This window comes from Grus americana, chromosome 1 (assembly GCF_028858705.1).
Source record: "Grus americana isolate bGruAme1 chromosome 1, bGruAme1.mat, whole genome shotgun sequence".
Lineage (NCBI taxonomy): Eukaryota > Metazoa > Chordata > Aves > Gruiformes > Gruidae > Grus > Grus americana.
In genome coordinates this window covers 136,482,587-136,503,456 of record NC_072852.1, presented here as the reverse complement: position 1 = coordinate 136,503,456, position 20,870 = coordinate 136,482,587, and the positions used below count along the sequence as shown (strand labels likewise).

Here is a 20,870-nt window from a genome sequence, read left to right as displayed (position 1 = left end):
TTGGCATTCTTCTCACTCAAGGAATAGCCCTGTTGGTTTTTTTTTCTGGAAAACTTAAAATTACTTCAGAATACTTTTAATGGAATATATATCAGAAGTCAGGGAGATGTTTCTTTTCTGAGCTGGGAGAACCACCCAAGTCTGGGTATCTTTCACAGCTGGCTGTTGGTCTGTAGAAGACTATGTTCATACTGTGTGTTCCTAATTTGGTTTCTTCACTGGTTTTGAGTTACTGTAAATGTTTAAATGAGAGGAAATGGGTCTTGCATCGACTCCTAATTTTCTGAGCACATGAATGTGTGAACTCACAGGCCTAAGGAAATGCAGTGAAGCATAAGTCTGCCCTGCCTGAGTGGATAGGTTCTTGTAGCAAAGCAGTAGTACTGTTTGGAAACATAACCTTCACAATGAGTTTCCTTGTTGGAGTACAGATGAGATGATGACATGGGTCAGTAAATTGCCAAAAGCCATGCTTTAGGCACAGAGTGCTTTGTATAAGCACAATAAAACTGCATCCTTGGCATTAATGGAGATGTCTCTTACAAATGCACAACAGGCATTTTGCAGTTCAAGGCCAAAATGCATCAGCTGAGCAGAAAAACCTGGTGAGTATTTGCTGGAGGAGTTAAGGAGAGTTCCTGCACCCACCCAGCTGTAACACAGCTTAGGCTGGTTGGCTTCTCTGGGCTGAGGTGCTGACTGCGCTGGAGCTCTCCAGCCACAAGACCTGTCAGAGAAAGGACTTGGGGGCATGAGGTGAGAAAATAGCTGTTGGTGAACAGCTTAGCCATCCAGGACTAAATATAAAACAGAAGACAGGCCTTTATCTGTATATGGTGAAAAGGATGTGTAACCTGATGTTACAAAGAGGCACTTACTATTATCCTACTGAAAAAAGCCAAGAAAAATCTTTCCCATTCTGCAAAGTGTTAACAGTTAACTTTCTGCAGTGTGATTTACTGTGGCATTACCTAGATTTTTGCCATATTAAAATGTGTGTTTTAGTGGAACTGCACTGATGTAAAGTATTAAAGCATTAGGCCAGACCCCCAGTGTTCAACTGTGTAACCACTCAGTATCTGACCTTCCTTCCCAGCCCTTACCCATGTGCTGGAATTGATGCTTACAAGTAGTCCTGCTTGTTTAAGTGGAAGTACTTCTGTGCAAAGCATTACTTTTAGCTTTCAGTAAACCCATAGGAAAGCAAACAATTATTTTGCGTTGCTGGTTCACAGTAAGGACAGAGTTGTGTGCTGTCGTTTTGGAGGTCATGATCCTGTTGAGGAGAGCTGTATGCCAGTACTGTGCTGTGTCAGAATGCTGTGTAGCAGGAGACTTTATTTTAGCTGTAAACAATGGACACTTATAATTTCTGCCTGCAGATGGTTTTGAAGTTGCTCCAGTTATGTACAGCTCATCCAAGTTTTGTCTTGATGACAGGAAATGTTACAAGGCGTGGATGGTGGTTTTGATAGAATATAGTTCAAGGGTAAAATTTGTAGCCGTAATACTGACTACATTTGTGGCATAATATGTAAGGGTTTTTTTTTTTTTAACTGCCCATCACTGAATGTATAGTGCTAAGCTATGTGCCCCAACATGACTGGGATTTTCTACAGATCCATATTTACTGGGCAGCTAAGAAAACATAAACAGCGGGTATCTTAAAACTTTTTCAAATCATTGAGCAAACGTGAGCTGTACCTGCAGCAGCAAGAGACATTTGGTTCTAGCCTTTCATATCTTGCCCTTTCTTCTAAGATGTGGAAATAATGAAATCCAGTTACTAACAACTGCAGTTGCAGCTTATGGTATAAAAACAACTGTCAGTGACTACAAATAGTCAAAAAATGGATTATAACCATGTCCCTTTTACAACTATCCCTTAACTTTCTTCAATCTGTTTCAAACCAAGAGCAGTCAGAACTCTCAAGGCAAATCCTTGGTACCCTCGTGGTTGTAAAGTCAGCATTTTAAAGTAGTTTTCCATGGTAATACATTGTGAGCAGGCATTCCTCCATTGCCTGCCTTCCCAATAACAATTGAACCCGAGAGCTGCCTTTGTAACAAATCCAGTTAAAGCTAGACATTAAAATATGAGAATATATTTGTAAATTTTGTGAAATCCAGTAATCATGAAAACAATTCCTGTTCCTATGGAAAGAGATGGAGCCCTTACCTTTATTCAGGATTTACCTAGTCTAAGCTACTTAGCTGCTGGTTCAACACACACATAGTTGCTAGGTCGTAGTATTACATAAAAAGCCAGGCACCAAATACCCTGCTGCTTGCCCAGATAGTAGTCTGAGACAAGGAGGAGATCTAGGAATACTGGCAGAAAGGAGCAGATAGTAGTGGGAGGCAGGGAGGGCGAATTGGGACCATGGCAAGTATGCTGAGGACACAAATCTATAGGAAATGAGGCTTTATTGTTCCAGGGCTGGTGAAAAGGCTCATCTACGTTCAGCTTCACTTTATGCCTAGTTCATGCTGATAAACATGCTGCTCGCAACGTTTAACAGTTAGTGAGACTGTATACAAACTCGTGAATCATTGTATTACTTTCTTGATCATCTTATGCCGTTGGTTATTTTCACCTAACACAGTTCTTTACTGCTTACTTATGTTTGTATCCAACCCTCATTTCTTGAAGGGTTTAGTAGAAAGCAGATGTGTAGCATCATGTGCCATTATATATCAGAATACTGTACAGGCATGAAGTGCCAAATACGAGAGACAGTCATTCAAGCAGATCATTGATCTTATATAAAAAGGTGTGGTCGTAGTTGCACTAAGCAAAGTACTACTCCAGGCTGCAGTTTGTCAATAGGTTATATTGCCCTTAACCAGGTTGTGTAACTGCACAGGCTTAAAATGTTTGAGCAGATAAGATTGTATACTTTGGCTCAAAATGGCTCTAAAAAGTCAGCTTGCAACTACACAGCGCTGGCAGGAGGGTCTGGATTACTGGAGTACAGGGAGTGTCAGAGAATACTACACAAGATAATACAACAAGAATGAAAGGAAAGCTTTGAAAAGTGAGATTCTTTTATGTTGTTGAAGTTGCCCTTTTTCAGTGTGTTCCAGATGGGAAAAAGATCTCTTATCTTTTTTAAGCAGAGACAATAATAATTTCGGTATGATATTTAGCATATCCATGATGCTGCTGCACAAAGGAGCATGACGTTAGAGGTGATCCACACAAACATACGACAAACGTATGCCGAATAAGGCTAATGTCTGTATTTGTTTTCACTGGGTTTTCCAGAGACACTGTAAATTCAGCTGCTGCTTGACTCCTACAATTTGATAGTAGCAATAAGGTCTTAAATGTAGATTGCACTCAAAACTCAAGTAACCTGTAGGTGCAGAACTTGTAATATGTGTTTTAAGAAGATGAGAGCTGAATTAACAATTAATTTCACACAACTTTCAATGTAAAAGCGAAGATATTATTCTGAGAAGTACTCTGTTAAATAGGAGTCAATGTTGCTCCCCTAACACCAGTGACAAATCTCCTTCGGGTTGCTGGAGATCCACTGCAGGATCCATTTCATTCCATTCTGTTGAGGGCCTTTTGTATCTCCCTCATAACCCTCTTACTGTAGCCCTTTTCAGGGAGGTACTCTGCTGCCCTTTGTTGTTTAGAACTTTTTTCTTCCTTTCCAAGCCAAGAGTAAAATGGTGCTGTTTATTGTTTGTTTAAAATGTGTTCCTTTCAGTCTGCTGTATTAGGTAGATTGGTTACTAAAGCCAAGAACTGCAACTCTTTAAACAAAAAAAAGTACAGCTCTTTCTGGCAAAAACAAAAGTTACCTGGTAACAGGCTGCGGTTAAGGAGCAAATACGTTTAATTACAGTCCTTCAGGGAATCTTCAGGGTTCATTGAGTGCCTTGTAGATAAGGAAAGAAACAAGAGCACTTTGATAATTTCTTGGATTGCTTGGGGGCTGGCTTGCTGTATTCTGGTATTAGCAGAGCCATAAAGGCAGATGACTTCATATCCCCGTATTTTGTACTGCTGTAATTCAGCCAGAAGGTGACAAAGTCATGTTTTATTGAGGCCATGTCATCACTTCCCAGGATAGAACAAAGTCTCCTTGCCAACTACAGATGGTAAAAAGCATTATTCACAAACTCTGTTACAGGAGAGCTTTGCTGATACAGAACTTTCTCATACACGCACACACACACACAAAATTGACCTTTATTTGCCATTGGGATGTTATTTGTGCTGTTTGCTAGCACGTGACATAACAACAATTATCTTTTCTTGAATACAGCTCTGTGAATAAAATCCTTAAGGTGCAAGGTCAGCTTTCAGATGAACATGCACATCGGGGAGCAGCAAGGGTGGGCTGCTGTGCCAGAGGAGACGAGCCAAGAGCAGAGGGTGGGTGACAAGGTGTGCAGGGACAGTCACATACATGAATAATAGTAACAGGGTGGGTACAAGGGAAAAGTACCTTTGGTTCCTGATCCTCGAGCATGCATGTGTGTATTTTACCCATAAGAGTAACTACTGATACTCCATTATGCTTATAAAATCAAAAGCATAATAGGCCATGGTTACAGCATGTCCTTTTCTATTTTCTTTCATGTTCCCATGTAAAAGAAATAAAAATACATCTTATCTCAGAAGTTTTAAGAATTTTGTTTCTAACTAGAATTTTAAAAATTTGAAGGATCTGGATAAGCTCAAGAAGTGGGCCCATGGGAACCATGAGGTTCAACAAGGCCAAGTGCAAGGTCCTGCACATGGGTCGGGGCAACCCCCAGTATCAGTACAGACTGGGGGGTGAAGGGATTGAGAGCAGCCCTGAGGAGAAGGACTTGGGTATATTGATTGATTAGAAGCTCAACATGAGCCGGCAGTGTGTGCTTGCAGCCCAGAAAGCCAACCGTGTCCTGGGCTGCATCAAAAGAGGTGTGACCAGCAGGTCGAGGGAGGTGATCCTGCCCCTCTACTCTGCTCTCGTGAGACCCCACCTGGGGTACTGCGTCCAGCTCTGGGGGCCCCAGTACAGGAGAGACATGGAGCTGTTGGAGCGAGTCCAGAGGAGGGCCACGAAGCTGGTCAGAGGGCTGGAGCACCTCTCCTGTGAGGACAGGCTGAGAGAGTTGGGGTTGTTCAGCCTGGAGAAGAGAAGGCTCCGGGGAGATCTAATTGCGGCCTGCCAGTACCTGAAGGGGCCTACAGGAAAGCTGGGGAGGGACTGTTTATCAGGGAGTGTAGTGACAGGACAAGGGGTAATGGGTTTAAGCTGAAGGAGGATCAATTTAGATCAGATATTAGGAAAAAATTCTTTACTGTGAGGGTGGTGAGGCCCTGGAACAGGTTGCCCAGAGAAAGCTGTGGAGGCCCCCTCCCTGGAAACATTCAAGGTCAGGCTGGATGGGGCTCTGAATAACCTGATCTAGTTGAAGATGCCCCTGCTCATTGCAGGGGGTTGACTAGGTCATCTTTGAAGGTCCCTTCCAACCCAGACTATTCTGTGATTCTGTGATTTTAGATTTCCTTAAATGTATCCAAGTACCTGAGTACAAGTTTTGTTTCAAGAAAAAAATGATGGTAGCTTCATCCCACAAGGTATCAAGTGCAAAACAGAGTAATTATTTCCTCCACTTCTAAATGCAGATATTTTTCTTTTTAAATCACAAAATAGTGCCATAACTGATCAGAACTTATGTCTTAGAATTACCATTATTTAAATAGGCCATTTGTCTACCCCTCCAACACTTACTTCTATTTTACTTTAACATTAGATGAAAGCAGATTCCAGGAAAAAAGTACTTAAAATTTTTCAAAGTCCAGGTTTGTTAAATAAGAATGGGCCTAGTATCATCAAATTTCCCTCTAGCATGGACTGCCTTTTAGTAATCCTGCTCCTGTCAGTAGGAGACATTTCCTTTTGATGATACTGAGATCTTGTTTTCCATTCCTTTGGCTGTGTTGTAAATCTGATCCAAAAGAAGATGACTGTGCAAGTGGCAATTCCAGTTGGATTGCATCTCCCTTGTGATGGGAAGCATGTGATGACTGCTCGAGCAAACGGGTGTATTTCAAATGCTCTTTCCTTATGCCTGTCATCGCCTGTTTCTCTTGATGATGTGGGAACCTCTTTAAATACACTTAAGTAATATCTGCTCTTTTCATTTTAATTACATTTTGCCCTATCCTCAGGATGAGTTGTAAGAGCACAGAAAAGACTCTTATCACCAGCTGCTTTAGACTTTTTTTCCTGTGATCTTGTTTAAACAGTCAAGTTGATGTTATTCTGAATTGCTACAGAAAAAAAGTGTCTGACTATGCTTTTTAAATAGCATACTTGGGATTTGGGTTAGTTCCTTCATTGACCCATGTATATTTTTAAATGTCTCTACCTGTAAAGCGAAGCTGCCTTACAATCATGATTTTGCTTACATGGGGCCCTTGACGTGGAGTGCAGTGAGACCACTGCCTTTAATAAATAATTTTGACCTGCAAATATTATCAGGGAGTGTAGTGACAGGACAAGGGGTAATGGGTTTAAGCTGAAGGAGGGTCAATTCAGATTAGATAATAGGAAAAAAAATATTTTTTATGAGGGTGGTGAGGCACTGGAACAGGTTGCCCAGAGAGGTTGTGGATGCCCCCTCCCTGGAAGCGTTCAAGGCCAGGTTGGATGGGGCTTTGGGCAACGTGGTCTAGTGGAGGGTGTCCCTGCCCATGGCAGGGGGGTTGGAACTAGATGGTCTTTGAGGTCCCTTCCAACCCAAACCATTCTATGATTCTGTGATACTACATAAAGACATTTAAAGCTTAATAATTCAGAGCATTCTAGAGCAAATGAAAGTCTTATCCTCTTGCGGTGGAACAGCACTGCTGCTCTTAAATGTTACACGCCAGCGATCAAGCAGAGCTGTGGCTCGCTACAGACACTCAGCGCCGTGCGCTTGCTGGGGGCAAAGCCGTTCCCACGGCCGGGCTTGCCAAGTCCAAAGCCTGCAGCAGGTCCGTGGTTCAACACCGCCCCCCCCCCCAATCACCCCCCGTCCCTCGCTAGAGGCCAGCGCTCACGGCGCGTCCCGGTCCCGGGGGCCACCCGCGTCCCTGGCCGGGGGCGGGGCCCCGAGGGGCGGGTGGGGCGAGCCGCGCCCCCCGCCCCTTCCCCTCGAGGGGGCGGGGCCGGGTACCCGGGCTCGGCTCACGTGATCCCCTCCGGCCCCGCCCCCTACCCGCTCCGCCATGTTGTTTCTTGCTTCCCCAGCGCCTGGCGGCGGTTTCGGGCGGTGGCGCAGCCCGGGCTCGGGACCGGCGGTAGCCTCCTTCCCGCGGGCAGGTATCGGCTGGTGTGGCGGGATCGCGCTTTCCTCGCCGCGTCCCTTCCCTTTTCCCCAGCAGGCGCGGGCGAGCAATGGCCGCTGGCTCCGGGGCCGGCGTCCCGGGGAGGGCGGCCCGTGCCGAGCGCTTTCTCCTCGCCCGCCGCTGGGGAGTGAGGAGGCCGCTCTGCCCGGCGCCGCTCTCCAACCCCGGCAGCCTTGGTGGGGGGAAGCGGTCTGGAGCTGACTGGGGTTTCCTTATTTTCCTTCCTCCTGATTTTCCGCTTATTGCCGCGTTCCCCGCTCCGCCTTCTCCCCCCTCTCCGCCCCCACCCCCGCTGCTGTCCCATCTCTGCCGGCTCCCTGGTGCTTGCTTGGAACCGCCGGCTGCGAACCTCCGGGGGGCGGGAGCCCCGGCCGCCTCTCCCCCCCCCCAGCGCGCCCCGGGCGCTCCTCGGAGCCGGTGCGGGCGGTGGGGAAGTGTGGCGTGACCGGGGATCCCGTGACTCCGGGGCAGGCGGTGGCTCCTTTGGGAAACAGCTCCTGACAGGCGATTCCCAGCCGGCGCATGATCAGTCTCCGGCTCCATAGTGCTACCTCAGCGCTGATAAGGATCTCCGGTCTGTTAGGGTGAAACTCGGTTTCGTGCCCGTCTCCTCAACACCTTTCCAATCGAAAAAAACCCCAAAATAATCCCTTTATCGCCTTTTCCTGTTGCTGTCTGGTGAAGAAGGACGTCTGTGTTCCCAAGGGGATCCTGAGCAGTGCGGGGTTTAGTTCTTCTTTTTTGAACCAGTGACTTGATTTAGCTCTCTGCTGCAACGGCCGGTTGCTTTTCTAATCGCGACGGATGGCTATGCAAACTTAAATGTGGTGATGGCTAGAGGACCAAAAGGTTTAGGTTAAGATTGTTGACTTGCTTATGTCTTGAGTGGTTAATGAGAAGTTTTCAGTGTAAGTATTCCATGTTAACTGTAACTTGTGCAAAATAATTCAACAAATATGGAATAGTGCAAGAAAACTAGTTTTAAAGACTTTTATTAGTGGCCTTTCTAGTAAGGTTACATATAAGTAGATAGATGGAGAGCACTTAATTTTATTCACTTGGGTGGGGTAGGCAAGTAGGGAATGTCTTGGCTAAATTTTGTTTTGGAATTAAACCACTTGCTTGTCTGCAGATAGCTGTTGTGCAGTTTGCTGCCCTACGTGTTGTTTTCCTTCTTGTCCATAATAATTTACAGCTCTGCTAAATAAGCATGTGGTTTTTATTTGTCTTTACTTTTACAGTGTTGTACAACACTGAAATTGTCAGTGCTTGCTTTTTTTTTTTTTTTTTAGAGTAAGGGTGATGTGTGGCTTCTTTGGGGGGGATTTTTTTGTAACTTTTCAGTAGCTTATAAGGTAGTAAGCTGTAATGTCAGACTGGAGGGAGAGCTATTTCTCAGCCGTATCAAAAACTTTCTTTTCCTGGTACTTTTATTTCTAGAGAAACCTAACCAAAGGATGGTACAACTACTTTTGTGTTTCAGTATCAAGGTGGAATTTCTAATTAACTGTTCTTTTTCTCTGTCTTCATTCAGGTGGTATGGAGGTCTGTTTGTTGCCTTAATTTTAGTAAAGCCCTTTCTGTTAAGTTAAAAATAGGGGGTGTGTAGTAAAAAAAGAAAAGCTCCAGCAGTCTTTGTTTTGCTTTTGAGTGTTCAAACAAACCATCAGTTGGTGGGGTTTGTTTTGGGTTTTTTTTGTTTGGTTGGGTTTTTTTTTTTAAATAATATTAATCCTCCTTGGTGTTTTGTTTTTGTTTTCATTCTCTACAGAGCAGACAGTATGTTGCCTGGTACAGTGTGACCCACTTAATCCCTTAGAGATGGGCTTTGGTCACATAGTTATATTGGGAAGAATATGAATGTACAATGTAGCCTGACCAATAGAGGCTGCTATTGCTAAGAGTCCCTGGAAGAAAAGGGAAACTAATGTAAGGGAGAAAGATGAGCACATATGAGCAGAAATAATTGCTTGGAAAGTTATTGAAAGAGTAGAAGTAGTAACAGAGAAGTAGGTTGCAAGGAGAATGTCAGTTAACTCATGAATTGTTAGAAATGTAGGACCAAGAGCAGCAGCACCTAAGGGCATTTTGAAGTTGGCTGAAAGTAATAGAATATTGAACTTGGGAGATGCTTAACTGTGAGCAGCTAAGAAATGTCAACTCTGATTAAATCAGAATGAATAATAGATTGCTTATTCTACTTGAGCATGGGGAACAAGATGGAAAGTGAAGGCCAGGTCTCTGCAAGGTTAAACTAGCAGCGGTAAAAATGTAGGTATTTATCCTGACAAGTTTTGCGGATTGAGTTTGTGGCTAGATATAAGTTAGAATAAATGAAGTGATTCTGGCAGTAGGTACTGGGATGATTTCATGATCCAGGGGTTAAGCAGACTTAGGGATTCCTTCCCTTGGCTGCTGCTTCTTTCATAGTCCTGAGTCATGCCAGGCAACTTTGAGTTAGTCCTGAACTACATAGGAGTTAAAAATAACCTTACAAAGAAACACCGAAATACAGCTTCTTGGTATACAAATGAGTGGCATCAGCTGTATGTCAGTTCAGTTTGGGCTGTGTTTGTATTACAAATTATTATGAATAAACTCTAGTGATATTCTGTTGTTAGATAAAGCATGTCTAGGCTGCTTACAGTGAGAGGCAATTTTCAGATAATCTGTTGTCAGAAAACACAAACTACTTCAGAGTGCAGTGGTGAAATTGTAGATAAAGGAAGACTTGCAAGATGTTTAGGAATTCAGTAGGTTGAGCCATATGATTGAAAGGCTTCCAGGCTTCTGGAGAACTAGACAGCTGACAGTGGCTGTCGGTAAAGGGGTGTTCCTGATCCACAGCTCTTATGTTGGTACCCCATGGAGGGGAAGGCTAGTTTGGAGGCTGACTGGTTTGTCCAAGATTGTAATGCATTTAAAACTACAAAGTGTGTAGCATCTTGACTTCGTATCTGTATGTTTCCCTTTGAATTCCAAGAAAAATCTTTCAAGGTCAAACAGGCTTCTGGGCTGTTACACACTAAAAACCCATTCTTGTGCCACCTATTTGGCCAGGGTGTAAACCAGTACCTTCTGAATACAAGAACAAGGATTGGCTAAGCAGAGTAAAGGGAGAAGATTTGCTTCTGTGTTTTCTTTTCAGATTTCTAGAAACTTACAAATCTGCTGTAGGTGACAAGTATAACTACTTTGTTGTGATTGAGAGCTGAGAGATGTAAAAACTCCACAAACAGTAAGTGTTGAAAACTACTTTACGTGCTTCCTGGATTCTGCCCCTTCTGCTGCAACTCTGATAGTTTTGGGGACTTTTTTTTCCCAACGTTTTACAGAGAAGCAATTGATGTCATTTTTTGATGAGCCACTGCAAGTAACAAACCACAGGAAACAACTTTTTTCTATACTAGCCTGGTAAATGTTGTCAAATGCTTTGTCAGTGTTAAGAAAACAAATTACTAATGAGGGAGTAAGTTTATATTGTTATTGAAAGGTGAGTGGTTTTGTTTGACAAAATACTTGAAGTGTTGGTGTGCCTTTTTAAACTATTAACGTCTGATACCTGTGGTTTAACAAAGATGGCTTAGCAAAGAAAATTGTGGATAAGCTTCAAAGCTGAAATGGATGTGTTGTATATGTGTAAATTTGAGAATACATAGGAAGTTAAGAAACATGATCAGTATTACTGTTATGCTAGTTATAGAACTGCTAATTCTGCTTTACAGTAGTTTTGAGTGTTTTTTCTTAAATCTTTAACAAAGATGGCCCCTTTTTTAAAGAAGTCTTGACTGAAAGCGTATTAGGCTGTAAATAAACATGATTAGTTGGAACAAACTTGAGTCTGCCTTACCTTGGATTCTTTTTCCTTCTCAAATGGGTGCTCTTTAACAGCTTTAGTTAAAGGACAGTGTACTGCATACCTTCAAGGAAGGGTTTAGCCTTGATTTCATGTCAGTGGCCACTGGCTGAAAATGGTGATTGAAATAACTTTTCTTGCCTGTTTCCAAATCAGAAAGCGGGTACAAGTGGAGAAATCTGAAATGTCCCTTACATCAGTTTCTTCAAGAATACTGACGGAATTCAGTGGTGATACTGCGACAGATCCAGTTTTTTGTGTCCTTTATTTAAAAGGGGGGGAGGCTAAGGTGATATTTCAGTTGTTTGGGGTTTTTTTTTGTGGTGTGCTGCTGTGCCTGGTATCAATATGGTAAAAGTGAAACTATGAATTGGTCCAATTGACTTAGTTTGCTTAATAGTTTAAGTAGGGTTGTAGCTTGCTGACATCATAGATATAATGCAATTACCATGTTGGCTAACACTGTTTTTCCATAGACAAAACTTGAGTTCAGCACCTGTCTTCAGTACTCTGGTATAAGCTGGTCCTCCTTAATCTATTAAATTATTTTTATAGTAAAAAAAGACAAATTCTTTGACTAAGTTTATGTGTTGCTGCTATGGTTTTCTAGACAGAGAAATCTCACTTTTCTTTGAGTGCTGCCTCAGTACCTAAGTGTTAAAAGAAGTAACTGCACTCAAAAAGGCAGCTATGAAGCTGACAGTCATGGAATTAAGAAAATCTAGATGGGTAGATTGGTCAAGATAGTAGTGTTTTTCTAAGCTTTGAGGGGCTGGGAATTAAAGATTTTGTAATGCAGACTGATTTTTTTGAAGTTGCTTAGCATGTTGTTTTTAGTGTTGCCAGCAAGTGTTTGAACTGCTAATGGAAATGTTTCAGACTTGTAATTCAGTTCACTGTTGCCTCCCAGAATCTCCCTTTTAAACAATTAAATTACTTTTTGTATTATGGTATATGATCATGTTAGAAATAGTATTTAGTGGAAAACGTTTCCTGCTTTTAACAGGAATATTGGTCAGTGGTGTAAGAGCTTGAGGTCTTGTAAGGTGGAGGCAATTCAGAAATAGTTATCAAAATGGACTAGAGTGGGACTGCTTTTTTATTTGTTTGCTCTCACTTTCTTTGAATATTGAAATGATAGAGAAACACGAGGGAGAAGTCTTCTCTTTACAGACTCTTCTCTGTACAGACTCTTCTCTGTACTAGGTTGAGACTACTTTTATGTTAAATTAATTGTGCAGCACAGGAAGAAATAACTGGAACAAATAGTTACTTGTGATTCTGTGGTGCCTTGCAGTTCCTGATGTTGGTTAAAACAATCAGATGCACACTGGGAGTTCAGTTTTTTGTTTTGTTTTCAGATGCTGAATGATGATTTAAACTGAACAATTAAGGTAATAAATCTTCAGAAATATTATATCAGATATTGACTGTTCCTTCCAAAAATTTCAAAGTGTGTAATAGGAGAAATAGCATTAATTCTCCAAGCATATTGAGGATTTTATCGTTATTTTATTTGTTGGCGTGTTAAGGCTTCATAACTTAGAAAAAAAAAATTACAAAGATTGAGCTCTTTAAAAATCTGAACTTATTTAAAGATGCGTAAGTAGAAAAAATGCAGCAGCTTACTGTGCTGAAAACTACTATTCTGGTTTGGCAGATACTCTAAATCACATAATCAGTGGGCCGCAGATGAGTCCCTTATATGAAGGAGGGTAGATGTACATTAGATAATTAGGAAGAAATTCTTCACTGTGAGGGTGGTGAGGCACTGGAACAGGTTGTGTAGAGAAGCTGTAGCAGCTCCCTCCCTGGAAGCGTTCAAGGCCAGGTTGGATGGGGCTTTGGGCAACGTGGTCTAGTGGAGGGTGTCCCTGCCCATGGCAGGGGGTTGGAACTAGATGATCTTTAAGGTTCCTTCCAACCCAAACCATTCTATGATTCTATATAGTCAAAGAAACCTATAATTGTATAAAGTCTTCGCTGCTTCCAAACAAAAATGCTTCTTAATGGAGAAGGACTTGGGGTACTGATTGATGAGAAGCTCAACATGAGCCAGCAGTGTGCACTTGCAGCCCAGAAAGCCAACCGTGTCCTGGGCTGCATCAAAAGAGGTGTGACCAGCAGGTCGAGGGAGGTGATCCTGCCCCTCTACTCTGCTCTCGTGAGACCCCACCTGGAGTACTGCGTCCAGCTCTGGGGGCCCCAGTACAGGAGAGACATGGAGCTGTTGGAGCGAGTCCAGAGGAGGGCCACGAAGCTGATCCGTGGGCTGGAGCACCTCTCCTGTGAGGACAGGCTGAGAGAGTTGGGGTTGTTCAGCCTGGAGAAGAGAAGGCTCCGGGGAGACCTAATTGCGGCCTGCCAGTACCTGAAGGGGCCTACAGGAAAGCTGGAGAGGGACTGTTTATCAGGGAGTGTAGTGACAGGACAAGGGGTAATGGGTTTAAGCTGAAGGAGGGTCAATTCAGATTAGATAATAGGAAAAAAAATATTTTTTATGAGGGTGGTGAGGCACTGGAACAGGTTGCCCAGAGAGGCTGTGGCTGCCCCATCCCTGGAAGTGTTCAAGGCCAGGCTGGATGGGGCTTTGGGCAACGTGGTCTAGTGGAGGGTGTCCCTGCCTGTAGCAGGGGGGTTGGAACTAGATGGTCTTTGAGGTCCCTTCCAACCCAAACCATTCTGTGAGTCTAAACATGCTTCTTTGCTGCTTCAGATCCAGCTTGTAAGCATGTATTTAAATGACTGAACATATATCGCATTTATTTTGTATTAAAAGCTTTACAAAAACATAAACTGCTAGCTAAGCATGACAGCTTCTACTGTGGAAGCTGATTGTCCTGAAAAGTGACATTGCCTACATCACATTGAGCGACTTGCTTATCAGTCCTAGGCAGACTGTTTCTATAGCCTTTGTGTAGAAGGACCAGTTTGGTTCTAGTTGAAAATACACTTTTAATGGTTTGTGGCTGGTCTTTAATTGTCTGCCCAGTAAAAGTATTTTTATGGTCATCAGTCTCCTAGACTTCACTGTAATGGCCCATGTACCTGAAATAGTGCAAATTAACTTCTCAGGTTCTGGATGCACATGATACTGTTAACAGAGTTTCCTTACTTGTATTCTGTTTAAAATGTGGCTTCGTGGACAATTTAATGATAATAACTGCAGTTCTTCAAACTGTAGAAGCTAAAGAAACAAGTGCATAGTACCAGTCAGAGCTACTTAAGTCAGTTATTTATTCACATTATGTCTTGTGATTTCAGTAGGACAGAAAAAATAAATCGTAACTCTGAAGTGGAAGAACAGGAAAACATTCAGTACTCTCTGTTCTCATGAATGCATTAGTTATTAAGAAGGTGCTCCTATCTAATGGAGTAGCTCAGGTAACTTATTGGTTTACCAACAGTAGGAATTGGGGAGATAAATGAAGACACTGAAACATTTTAAAGATTTCAGCATGAAACTGAAATGCATGTGCAAGTAGTTCTGTGACTGTAATAAGGCTTTTCATGTACATAAAAATGTGTGTTTATATCCTGAGCCATAGCACTTATCCCATAGTTCTCTGAAAGGTAAATAAACAATTCACTTGTGGCTCTTAAGCAGTTTTAACATTATTGTGATACAAACATGAACAAAATAAAGGATTTATAAACACCATTTTTAATTACACAGTATGAATACATAAAATTACTCGCTCTGAACAGATTTTTAATGGAAGCAGCAACTGTTCCGTATATTTTGAAATTTTTTGTGTTGAGGCTTCAGCTGCTCTCAAACTATAAAGCATTTCTTCTATCTTACTGTAGATTGGGTCTAACAAATAAGCATTCAAAGATGGAAAGTTAGAGATGAAAAAATTCCTGAAATGTCTTGCTTCTAATGTAAGCCTTGATTCTAAGGCAGCACAGAGTCATATGACTCTCATACCAGCTTGTATCAGGTATTAATTCCATAACCATACTCTGCGGGTGATGTATATGCCAGTAACGCTAATTACAGCTAGCAAGACTGCATTCCTTCTTTCAGAGGAGATGGACTAGGCAACTTATGACCCATTTCCATTTTAAATAGATGCTATTTTCAGAGAAGCCCATTTTGGCTGAATTACTTTGAGCTCTTTTAGTATCAGACAGGTATAGGAACAGTAGTTACCCTCATATGGGAACTTAAGTTTGGGCTCTTTAAAATGAAACTTTACCCCCCAAGCAATTAAAACACTTTACAATATTAGATGACACTGTAATGAGGGCAAAGCTTGGGCTGGTACAAAACACTAATGAGCTATCTACTTTAGTGTTAAAGGATTTCTTTTTTTTTATTTTTAAGTCTGACAGTAAAAAAGCTTCATTGATGCCATTAATTCACCATCCCTGCGCTGGCAGCCAGACTATTCACTAGCACTTTCAGGCTTTTTGACAGTTTTACTATGGGAAGTTGACACCTACTAACTGAGCTGTCAGTCTAGGCTTGGCCTCAGTATTCGGCACCTTGAGTACCATTTGAAGTAGCAACAGTGAATTTGCTTTTGTAGTAGTTGTAACAGTATTCCATTCATCACAGCTGTTCTGCAAGGAGTAAACTGTAAAATATTGAGTGTTTGTGTACCAGTACCTAGTCACCTGACTTAATTACAGCATTTGCATTTGTTCTATAGATAACTGTATTCCCTGTGAGTTGATTTTAAATTCCTTGTCTGGTTGCAATTTTGGGTGAAGTGCAGCAGTTATTCCAGTATAACAGATAGTGTCCTGCTTTATTCTTCAAGTTTCCTATTCACTTTTGCATGTTAAAAAATAACTTTGCTAATGAAATACGACAATGAAGTGCCTAGTTCAAGGCATGTGCTCTATAAAGTTCTCTCACTCCACTTTCTTCTGTGGATCTTTTTCAGCCGACATAAATGAATTGCTGCACTTGTTGAATGTGATGCAATATCCCTTCTGCACAAACGTTGGGGGCTTTGGGGGTTTTCAGTGTTTTAAGTGACAGACCAGTAATTCATGCAGTGTACTGCTTAGACTGCCATACAGACTGCAGTCTGTGGAGGAGGCATCTCTTAAACAGGTGCTATTCTTGAGTGGGTATTCTTACTACGAGTATCTACACCTATTTAGCATTGTTCTCCTGCTTTTGTATGTGAAACTTGATGTTGGTGGACTTTAACACTTTCTAGATATTTGTGTGTGTAAAATTTTGTGCTCGCAACTCTTTCCTTTTTAATGATTTTCTTAATCTTTACAGGTCTAGGAAACCAGGAGGATTTATTCCCATAACAATGGCAGCTAAATCATCACTCCTTAAAGTAATACTGCTAGGAGATGGTGGAGTTGGGAAGAGTTCCCTTATGAACAGATACGTCACCAACAAGTTTGATGCACAGCTGTTTCATACAATAGGTGTGGAATTCTTAAATAAAGAATTGGAAGTCGATGGACACTTTGTTACAATGCAGATATGGGACACAGCAGGTCAGGAACGGTTTAGGAGCTTGCGGACTCCTTTCTACAGAGGTTCTGACTGTTGTCTGCTAACCTTCAGTGTGGATGACTCTCAAAGCTTCCAAAACTTAAGCAACTGGAAGAAAGAATTCATTTATTATGCAGATGTCAAGGAGCCTGAAAGTTTTCCGTTTGTGATACTGGGTAACAAAGTTGATATCGATGAAAGGCAAGTGTCTACAGAAGAAGCCCAAGACTGGTGCAGGAATAATGGCAACCATCCCTATTTTGAAACCAGTGCGAAAGATGCCACTAACGTTGCAGCAGCCTTTGAAGAAGCCGTTAGAAGAGTTTTAGCCTCTGAAGATAGATCAGATCACTTTATTCAAACAGATACAGTAAACCTTAATCGGAAACCAAAACCCAGTTCATCTTGTTGTTGACTTAATTTTTTTTTTTTTTTTTGGCCAAATTACTTTTGACTAGCTTGCTCTATAAAAGGATGGGGAAGGTGTAGTAGATAAAATAACAAATGGGTTTCACTCTAATATTAAAATTGTAATATTCTGCTGCTTTCTTGGGGGAGCAAAAGAAAAAATTCCATTCGTGAGTGACCCATTATTGAACTAGTGACACTTTCTATTTAGGAAGGTGTCAAGTAAAAACATTAATATAAGAATGTAATTTGCCAAGTTTATTCAAATGATAAATACTTTGAATATAATTAAAACTTGAAAGTTCTAGAAGCACTACTTTGGAGAAACTGTTCTGGAATTCAGGCACAAAGATACTTTTATATGTGTATATTTTTATGAAATCAGCATTCCATTTTTGTTTCACTAGAAGTCAGTTTCTTAACAATGCTAGATATTAAACTTCAGTCTCACTACATTCCTTTTGCTGTGAGTGGTACTTCATCTCTAATGTGTTTAGAATAAGTTAATATAAATTACCTTCAGGTCTTCTCTAATTGCCTAACGTTGCTATAATTTGTGTAGGTTTTTTAAGTAGGAAATACATTTCCTACATATTTAACATCTATTTTCCTTTCATTTGCTATTCTAATGCTGTACTAATTTTTCCAGCAGTTTAATGCAAGATACTGCTGATGTTTTAAGTTAATATGTGTCTTTGCCTTAAGTCCCATTCTAGCATGTTTCTGACAATAAGGTAAAAAAATCTAACTGATGTGTAACCATTTTTAGTTATGAAAAAGATACGCTTTATTCAGTCAGCTTTAATAGCACTTGAAGGGATCCTTTGTGACAGATTTGTGAGAGAACTTTTAGTATACAGCCTTAAAAGTTCCAAACGTCTTGTTCCTGTTAACCTGAGCTATGAATGTGTTTACCAGTAATCTCTGCACTGTGAAACTAAGGATTGGCAATATGTAGAGAACTCAGGAAGCTCTTGACTTACAGTAGATTGTGACAGCTTTCAGCCCTAATACAAGGAAATAGCTACAGCTAGTGTTTGAACTGAATTCAATTCTTATTTAATTTGCTAATTTAGGATATGGACTTACACATTCAAGACAATGTCTTTTATATTACTGTACTCCTTACACGACAACGAACAGAAGCAAATTCTGTATTTAATGGACAGTCTTTCTGCAATAATGCAGATGAAACCACAGAAGGTGTATTCGAGGCTCTCTGTTGCAGTTAAATGGTAGAATACTCGTGTGACGAGTTGAATGTTGGCTCTCAGAGTACCCACTGTCCTTGTAATAGCAAACTTGATAGCGCACTGTTGCTTCAATGTGTAATCTGGCTGCTAACAGGCATGCACATACACACATCAAAAGAAAGTCTGAGGCCTATAGGACAGGCCATGTTATTCACTGAACTACACAAACTCTGCTTTCTGTACAGCAACTTTCTTGTTCCAGTAGAAAAGCCTTTCTTGAGAGTACAGTAACAGCGAGAGTTTTCTCTTAACCTATTTGTTCAGTCTGTACCAGGTGTAATTATTTGGAAGTAAAGCTTGCAAAACAAACCCTTCTTGTCGCTCTTAGTACACTTTTCTGAATGTATTGTATTTTTGCTTGAACCTGTCCAGGACAACTTTACTCCATAGACCTACTGCTTCAAAGTCACATCTTTTTACCTTTTGCACATTCCTAAGTATAATACATTCTTACAGTCCGGCATATGCAGCAACAGAACTGTGTTTTAAGCTTCAGTCACCTAACAGCTAAATATGGGTTGAGCTGCTACTTATGTTTAATTTCTGGGCAATGAATGAAAAGATCTGTGAAGAAAATCTTAGCTAAATTCCTCCTATGATTAAGCTGAGGGAGCAAAAAGCTTTAAAAATGAAGATTGGGGGCTACGAAGCTACTAAACTAGTGAGGTGAAATAGTTGTAAAACTACTACCTTACTACTTAAACGTTCCTTTAATGCTTGTTTTAGCAGAGGTTAAGGTTGAAACTAAACAGGAGATGAAGTTGCCAGGACTAGAATACTATAGATATGATTCCAGTAGGACTGCTGAAAGGAAACAATTAAGGATGAGAAGCATTGTGGTCTGTCTTGTGCATAAGCCTCCACCTGTGTTTTCCCATCTGCCCCCTTTCCATGTAACATCATGGTTACCAAGCCTCCACCTGAGAAGTAGGTTTAATAAAGTTAAATAAACCTTAATACAACAGAAGTGTATTACCTGTGCCCTGGGAGCTGTGGTACCACAACTATATGCTAATCACAAAAGTGGCTAGTAAAGATAACGGGGGGGTTACATGCAATAGTAAATAAGACAGTATAGGAATTAGGTTGAGATCAGGATTTGGCCTCAGAGGGAGACTGTCATATACTTGAAAGAAGCAAAAGTCCTATGACAAGCAGATGTAGATGATAGGTTAAAAAACCCCGCCATAATGCTGCTCAATAACAAATGGGCATTTCTGTACTGTGTGGAAGCTGAGTGTCTCCCATTCAATATGGAGGTAAGGTAGGTACTTGGGGCTTATGTGTCAGTTCACTGATTCATTTCAAGTACTGATGTGCCTTAAGTACTAGGGTGTCCTGTTAGCAATATTTACAGTTCTGTAGAGTGACAGAGCATACTATGTAATATGTATGCAAAGTTCCAGATGTTCTTTAAAACAAGGAACTAAAAATACTGTCATGGCAAATCAGCAGGATTGATGAAAGCTGTGTGTGTTAGAACAGACAGCAAAATGGGAAAGGGCAGAAGAAAGGAGCTAGGACAGCTCACAGCTTGTGTTCCAGCAAAGTACATAGATGCTTAGTGTAAGACTGCTGCCAGAACCAGGCCGCTTGTTTTAACGGCTGCTCTGTTCCTCAATCAGATCTTACTTTAAGTCATATGACAGGTGGCCTGAACAGTAACAGAACCTTGCAGAAAGTTGAGTCTAAGTTGCATTTCCCACCTAGATTTATTAAGGCTGGTTCACGTTTTTAGCTTGTGCTAATGTTCTCATTTCCTTATGCTTCATTTTTGTAGCATCTAGGGTAATTCCAGTCCCTTTAACTCATAAACTTTGTTGCCTTTATTTCATAATACAGCTATCTGCTGCCTTCTCATACCACAACGGATTTCATTTGATGAGTTAGGACAAAATTCTCTCTTTCCTGTGACCAGTAACAGACTGTTTTCATAAAGCCTAGATGGACCTGTAAGACTGCATTTCCCATTTACAACTCCTATATTCAGAAGAAAAGAGGCAAGATATAGGGGGGGTACAGGAACAGGCACCATTTGGCTGTCTGCCTTCAGAGATCAGGCCAGATATAAAATGCTTTCATTTTACCTAACCTCCTACTATGTACCGGCAGAAAAGAATGCAATTATCAAAAAACCCAGTTTCTAAAAGTGGAAACTCAGCACTAGTCCTTTGTCAAACCTTGTCTGACTGCCACGTATATGATTATTTAATGTATTTCATCAGTGAATCTTAACTGTTAGTGTTTTTCCAGCTATGATGCTACTGAGGAGGAAGCAGAAAACAGGGTAACAGTGCCAACTTAATGGCTCCTTATCATATGAACGAGAACGCTTTATCTCAACTGTGTTTCTGTTGCTTTCATGTATATAGTAAAAAAAACTCCAAACAGTTGATTTACATAAGATTACATGACATTATCAAAATGCTGTACAGTGTGTTTTTTATGAAGTAATTCTGCAAGGACAAGTATTCCTATTTTCATTTGCTACCCTACCAGTAAAGGGAGCCTTACTGTGATCATCTAGTTTTCTCC

At 41.2% G+C, this 20,870-nt stretch overlaps 1 protein-coding gene across 6 annotated transcripts in view; it reads left to right on the top strand.

Annotated features, from left to right (window-relative positions):
* The window catches only part of RAB9A (RAB9A, member RAS oncogene family), a 33,298-nt gene extending 12,538 nt beyond the window's left edge, over positions 1-20,760 (top strand). Inside the window, exons 1-2 of one of the 6 annotated variants that reach the window (XM_054834774.1) lie at positions 7,210-7,322; positions 16,450-20,760. In XM_054834774.1, the coding sequence (XP_054690749.1) occupies positions 16,484-17,089 (606 nt within the window). In that variant the 5' untranslated portion in view covers positions 7,210-7,322; positions 16,450-16,483 and the 3' untranslated portion in view covers positions 17,090-20,760. Of the gene's footprint in view, positions 1-7,209; positions 7,323-7,913; positions 8,257-12,565; positions 12,599-13,741; positions 16,273-16,449 lie in introns of those variants that run through there. The other 5 variants (XM_054834796.1, XM_054834814.1, XM_054834805.1 and 2 more) reach the window with 5 other exon arrangements.
* The last annotated feature ends 110 nt before the right edge of the window (positions 20,761-20,870 follow it).